Source organism: Microtus ochrogaster, unplaced genomic scaffold, assembly GCF_000317375.1.
Source record: "Microtus ochrogaster isolate Prairie Vole_2 unplaced genomic scaffold, MicOch1.0 UNK124, whole genome shotgun sequence".
Lineage (NCBI taxonomy): Eukaryota > Metazoa > Chordata > Mammalia > Rodentia > Cricetidae > Microtus > Microtus ochrogaster.
In genome coordinates, this window is record NW_004949222.1 from 578,211 (window position 1) to 585,599 (window position 7,389).

At 40.7% G+C, this 7,389-nt stretch overlaps 1 protein-coding gene across 1 annotated transcript in view; it reads left to right on the top strand.

The window, feature by feature from the left end:
* LOC101983333 (adhesion G protein-coupled receptor E4) overlaps window positions 1–7,389 on the top strand; it is a 43,796-nt gene that overhangs the window by 11,707 nt on the left and 24,700 nt on the right. The window contains exons 5-6 of the mRNA XM_013355394.1: window positions 5,968–6,008; window positions 6,508–6,643. Of these exons, the coding sequence (XP_013210848.1) occupies window positions 5,968–6,008; window positions 6,508–6,643 (177 nt within the window). The remainder of the gene's footprint in view (window positions 1–5,967; window positions 6,009–6,507; window positions 6,644–7,389) is intronic.

Below are 7,389 nucleotides of genomic sequence, written 5' to 3' on the forward strand. Positions count from 1 at the left end.
AGAGAGAGAGAGAGAGAGAGAGAGAGAGAGAGAGAGAGAGAGAGAGAGAAATATATCATGACATAAGCAACATGAAATGAAACAAATCTCTTTCTGTCTCTCTGTCTCTCTCTCACACACATGCAAATTATATAGTCTGTTTTGTGTTGACCAACTATATCTATATATGGGTCTTACACCAAAATGTGATACTCCACTGGAGAAAACAGAAAACTGATTTTCCCTTCCCTGGCAAGTTTCAGTTGCATGCAACTTCTTGGTTAGGATTGCGACATTATGTGTTTCCCCTTCTTAGTGCTGGTATATTTTCTTTAGCAATTGAATTTTGACCACAGTATGAACTAAAATGCCTCATCTATAAATAGGAATAGCAACAAAGTTTACTATGCTACCTATACATTGCTAAATAGCAAGTTATTCCAGAATTTAGTAGAATAAAATAGTAAATATACCTACTTTTGCACATTTTCTATTATTACAGTCTAGACGTGGGCTAACTGAGCTTTCTGCATCTGTCTCTAGTGCTCAGTCAAGATGATTCTCAAAGGCACAGTTTCGTCTGGACCCTGAATTGAAGCAGGACCTACTACTATACTTACTCACGTGGTTACTGACAAGAGAGTTTCATGTTTGATTTGTGTTTAATGTTTTTGTGGCTAGGGATGATATTGATAGATAACCCAATATTCCAGAAAATTTGACTCTCCTCTGCCACCACCCCAGCTGAGATTCAAGCATACTTCAACATGCTTAGACTTGTTAATTATTTTTCAAGGCTTTCCTTCTAGGCTGGAAATATAGTAAATTAGCAAGCTTGGCTTTTCACTAGCATATATCCAGGGGTCTTTATACTCTGCTTAGTTTTGAGCAGTTACTCAAAGGGTCCTTCTGATTGAATTGCCGAACTGACAAATTCTTTATATAGTGTGACTTTCACTGTGGAAATGAGCAAACGTCTGTTTGCCCAAGATAGGGTACCAAGGGCAGGTGAGAGAAATGACATCACCCACGTAGCTTGGAGAATGGACAAGTTTACTGAAGTTATCCTTTGGTTCAGGGATCACAAAAAGCCAGTTATGGCACTAAAAGCCCCAATCCAGAAAGCTCCGTTCCTAGAGAGATCCTTCAGGAGGCTTGAGCACTAGGGTGGCTGGAGACTTTCCTCTCCCTGGAAGTGACTACTGCCTATGTGGCCCATGCGAGGGGCCTTGTAGGTTTTCTAAGTTCCATTGCTTCCTGAGACTGGGGTTGTTTACCTCCTCTAAAACGGAACACTTCATTTCTGAGGAGCAGTCGCAAACTCTTCACTCCTTCCTCCAGCTCTCATACTATTTCTGCCAGCGCTTCCACAATGTTCTATAGGCACAGAGTGTAGCAACATTGATATTGATTATCTTCCTTCCTTCATGGCTGAGAATTAAATGACTGTGCCACAGCAAGAAGATTTACTCTGTGGATATTTCTCAGTTACAGCTCTCTGTACTGTATTTCTACCTACAATAAAGAAGTTTCCCTCAATGACTAGCATTTTAGAGACAATTTGCTAATGTTATACATTCATTAAACAGAACAAGCACAGTGGTCTCCTTGGGGCCTTTGACTCTTGTCACTGGCTTACAGTACCACCTATGAGTTCTAGCTTGGGTAGGAGACCTTAATTGCAACTGACAAGCAGTCAGTTATACTCATAAAAGTCATGCCATGATTGCACCCGTGAGCTTATCTTGCCTAGTTTATAGTAGCATAGCATGCAGGATTCATAGTCAACTAAGATTGTTGGTGATATTTTCACTGCCACAGTCCCCATTGTACTTTTCCCCACTTTGAAAGTTAGTCTATGGGGCTGGAGAGATGGCTCAGAGGTTAAGAGCATTGCCTGCTCTTCCAAAGGTCCTGAGTTCAATTCCCAGCAACCACATGAAATGAGATCTGATGCCCTCTTCTGGCCTGCAGGCAGACACACAAACAGAATATTGTATACATAATAAATAAATATTTTTTTAAAAAGAAAGTCTACAAGGGAGGGACATCAAATATGGCACAAAGTTATTTTTCTATGTTCTTCAGCCAAAGATTTTGGTGTATTTATCAATAGGGCTTTGCCATCAAGTCCTGCCATGCTGCCCACAAGTACTGGTAATAGCCTTTATGGTTTGTAGGGCTTTGTGTACCTTTATAGCTAATAATTCATAGGGAGTCAGCCCATCTCAGCCACAAGGATTTTCACTCAGCATTATGTCCTCTGGGGTGACATTTCCTACTCACAATAGCTCTGTTCTTCCAGATGCTTTACAAACTTGTAAGATACTCAAGGGTTAGTGCCACATTAAAAAACTTATTTTAATGACGGTGCACAGGACCTTAGATGTCCACCACCATTAATTCCAAGTATGTATCAATTGGTCACTAAAACGAACCATTAGCAAGAACCAGCACAGTATGAAGTGATCTCATCACTTCTATAAGTTATTTTATCAAAAAGACAATGCCAGTGCAGTGGCATGGAAGGAGATATATTCCCTGTTGTCCTCCACTACACACAGAAACCTCTGAGTCCCTGGTCATCAGTCAGCTGCTGAACTGCTGTGTCTTGACTCAGCTGCCTTGGGATGCTCAGCTCTCTTCAGTCAGCCATGTCTGGTGCTGGTGATGGCAATGTCTTCTCAATTCAACATGCTCTGAACCACAACTTTGGTTCTTATCTGTCTGCTGGCTACACCTGACCTGTCAAACAGCCCCAGGCTGGGGGGAAGAACCCCACCACAAATCTATCTTCGTCTTTCCTTCCTTGAGCTTTCACTTGGGTTTGTAAGGCATCTAGAACCTCACTAGCCCAACAGTTGGCCTTCTGGTAATTCCTTCTGTAGGAACTCCAGCGTGACACCACTGCTGCCACATTTTTCATCCAGTGACACTAACACATCTCTCTGGCTGCTTATCTTTTCTCTCTTCATCTTTTGGTTACTTTAACAACTTTAGAACCTGATTTATAAGTCACAGTTAATAGGAGGCCTGCTCTTTTCTGAAAGGAGATGGAGATAAAGGAGGTGGATTGGGACAAGTATAGGGCTGTGGAAGCTGTGGTTTGGATGTAATATGTGAGAGAAGAAAAATGAAAAAATCACTCACATTCTTTAAAACCTCTTTATCTCATATATGCTTCAGCTTATGCGGTTCCGCAAAGCCTTTAAAGAGCCATGTCAGGCCTACGTCACCTGCTAGAGCAACATCTTTCTGAGATTTTTTAACACAGTCTCATAAGAGTCAATTAATTGTACATTAAATGACACCTCTCTAATGCTCAGTTTCCTCAACAATGACAGGGTCTCTTCTAGTGTGTTTTAATCAGTAATATTAATGGAATCTTGCCTGATGAGGAACAGATGTCACCCTCAGATTTTATGTGACAGCATATTAGACACTTTTTTGGACTTTAAGATTGTGTATTCTTTTTCTTAAGGGTAGACATGGAATGTTAATAATAAATTTGTAGCTTTCACAGCACAAAGACTGATCATATCCACAAGTCTGTTCCACAGCCTCATTGACAAGTATATAAAATGTCTTTTGTATTTTGTTTGTTTAAAAGACTTTCCTAATCCCTGTCAGATGATTATCTTTGTTTTTCATGTGTTGTCTTACCGTGACTTGTGTATTTCTCTTACTTTCTGTTGGAAGTCAGGCCTGGTACTTCTTTCCTAATTTTATCTTGCTTTCTTCCACTCATTACATTATTCTTTCCATGAGTCCAAAGTTTTGGATCCCAGGAAGAGTTCTTTACTACATATTTAATTTAGATTCTCTTAATTTTTAATCCAGCCAGGCCTAGGGAATAGCCAGCCAATACCTGCATTTTATATTTCCACTCCTTTTTTTGATTTCTCTGACAAATCATGAGACTAATGCACACTCTTTATCAGTGTGATTTTTCTCCTATCTGCCAAGCTCTTTCTGTGAAAAAAATCTCAACTCAGTTGCATGTCTTCATACACACAACAAAGGCCAAACAATGGATGCCACAGTTTTCTTATGACCCCCTACAACATATGCTAATTTCGAGGATTGTAATCTATTTTCTACTCCATCAGCAGGTTGGTGGCTTTTCCTAGAATGGCTTGATGGGCTCCAGTCATCAATGAAGCCTGCCACCACATACCAAGTAGAAGATGGCCACTCTGTGATTCCTCCCACGGGCACTCCACTGTCAATCAGCTTACCCTCAGCTGCACATCCTACCTCCCATCACAGGGAGCATACCACCACTACTACAGCAAAAAGACACACCATGCCTTACTATGTAAGGAAAGGTAGCCATATTGGAATTGCTTCTGCAGACATCCATCTTCACAAAAAGCAGACACCGTTACACGTCCTACAGTCCAACACAGGTGACACACAGCTGTTGCTTTCCATGTCATTTCTGGTTTTGTTGGTGTCATATAATGTGCTCTAGATGATAGGGACACGTTATCTATTCATCCTGTATAGAATACCTATATATAACACCTATATAGAACAATCAAAGAAATGATTCTATGCACATCTAACTTACTGAGCCAGTGAGTTTACTAGAGTTACTTACAAGAGTGTTGTCGAGTGTTGTCGAGTGTTGCTCATTGGAGCGATATCAGAAACTCCACACAGCACGGATTACAACTCACTACAGACATGGAGCTTCGTTAACACATTTTTAAGGCAGTTCATTTGATCTAATTGGAGAATATTCTTCCCTCAGCAATTGGTACTGTTTATATAACCATAGGGATGGACGCTTGTGATCTTTTAAGTTTCATAAACTTCATGAGGCTTTTGATTATTATTTTTAATTAATTAATTATTTATTTAATTTATTTTTTTTTATTGAACAAATTTCTGCCTCCTCCCTTCTCCTCCCCTCTCCTCCCCTCCCTCTCCAGTACAAAGAGCAGTCAGGGTTCCCCCGCCCTGTGGGAAGTCCAAGGTCCTCCCCCCTCCATCCAGGTCTAGAAAGGTGAGCATCCAAACAGCCTGGGCTCCCACAAAGTCAGTACATGCAGCAGGATCAAAACCCAGTGCCATTGTCCTTGGCCTCTCATCAGCCCTGATTGTCCGCCACGCTCAGAGAGTCCGGTTTTATCCCATGCTTTTTCAGTCCCAGTCCAGCTGGCTTTGGTGAGCTCCCAAGAGATCAGCCCCACTGTCACAGTGGGTGGGTGCACCCCTCGTGGTCCTGACTTCCTTGCTCATGTTCTCCCTCCTTCTGCTCCTCATTGGGACCTTGGGAGCTCAGTCCAGTGCTCCAATGTGGGTCTCTGTCTCTATCTCCATCCATCGCCAGATGAAGGTTCTATCTTCCTGAGGCTTTTGAATTTTGTTTAATGGGCCTTCTCCAGAACACAGTGTTTCAATTCAGAAGGGATAGCTGCAGAAAAAAAAAAAAAAGTACTCTTCCCCTTCTAAAGTCCTAACATAGTAAAAGCTTGTCTAAGGCCAGACATAAAAATACATCACAATAGTAACAAGGGCTTGGGGATAATAAATGGTTTGGTTAAAGGTAGGAAGTTATATGAAAGGAAAACAGCATGGGATATAAACAAAGGTGATTTACATATATGTTATGAAAGAAAAGACAAAAAATTCAACTGTAGAGTACATTTTCAACTTCTTTTGAATGTTTTTATTTACTTTTGAGAGTTTATTTCAAAAATACATTCTTTTGAGAATTTATTTTGAGAATACATTTTATCATGTTCTTTCCCCTACTACAACTTCTCTTAGATCCTCTCTTCTCCTTACCCATGCAACTATATGCTCTCTCATACTTGAAAAAATACCGAAGCCAAACGAATAAACTGTAACAAAAACAATAAGAACACAGATGGGCTGCAGAGCTACCAGAAAAATCACCAACTTGATGGTGACTGGGAAATGAATGTGACCAAGGTGTGGTGTTCCCCATATCTGATTTAAACGTGATTTATTTTTCAGTGAGAAAACCAGAGAACATAAAAAACTCAGCAGATGTATGGGTGAGTGGAGCAATGTCTGGGTGTGGAAATGATTAGTCTGCTTTGCTGTGTCTTTCTCTTGTGTAAGCGTGCCACTCACTCATTGGGAGTTTTATTATAGACCGCTTCTCATCCACAGTCTGCTTTGCTCCTTATCCCAGGTAAAAGTTGGAAATACATACGTAAGAATTTTTGCTGTTGTGATCTGGGGAGGAGTCATACCTGCAACTAATTCATTAACAACATGTAAATGTGAAATACCTCATCCTCTTAACATGTCCAACCCAAGCTTCTACCACTGAGGTTTAGCTACAACAGAATGTCCATGGAAATGGACAAACTTTGGAGTAGATTTACAGAATTTCAGCTTGCAGTCAAGGACTTGCATCAAGTGTCAAAAATGTCATCCCACAGCACAATGGCTAATGTTGTTGGGTTTTGGCACCAGTCAGCAAAACTTAAATTCCTTCTTCCTTAAGTTTTGGTAAGAGTCAATATAATTGGCTATATTTCTTGAAAGGGAAAGCTGATTGGACGTGAATCTAAAAAGGACGTTGCAAAAGCGGCTACGGAAGTGCTTCATGAAGTGGAAGTCCACGTACTGAATGAGAATTCAGCTGCAGCAACAAAGGGTGAAAATTCTGAATTGGGTATAGGTAAGAAGATCATAAAGAGAACTGGGTTCTGCTATACTCAGTGGCTATGAAGAGTAAAAGCTGGTATTTCCCAGAAATGAATACTTAATACGTGAACCAACTACATGAATAGCACTCTCCACACACATGGGAAGTTTAAGGATGAATTAATCATGTTTCAACACAATGAGAGAATACCTGAGCAAATCCACTTCAAGTATGAAAGATTTACCTGACAGGGGGTGGGTGTGGTTGGGTCCTAGTTTTCTATTTGGCTTTGTTGACAAAGCCAACATGACACGGGTCCATGTGCAGTGAGACAGAATGTCATGGTTCTGCCATGTGCTAAGCAGAAGACAGAAAGAACAGGGACAAGATGCTAATTTTTCATTTTTCATTTTTTTGTTTTTTTTTCCAAGACAAAGTTTCTTTGTGTAACAGTTGCAGCTGTCCTGGAACTAGTTTTTATAAATCAGGCTGGCCTCAAACTCACAGAGATCTGCCTGTCTCCTTTAAAGGCCTGGGCCACCACCACCCAGCAAGATGTTCTTCTAAAATGCAAATGCACAGTGGCTTCTCCTCTAACTTACCCACTAGTTTCTAGAATCTTATAAAAAATACGGTTAATCTGTGAATACAGTTATAAAAAAACTAATGATGCCAGAGGCCTCCAACAGAATCCCCAAAGTCCTGAGTGATGGGACCACAACATCCTCAAACAGAATCCCCAAAGTCCTGAGTGATGGGACCACAACATCCTCAAACAG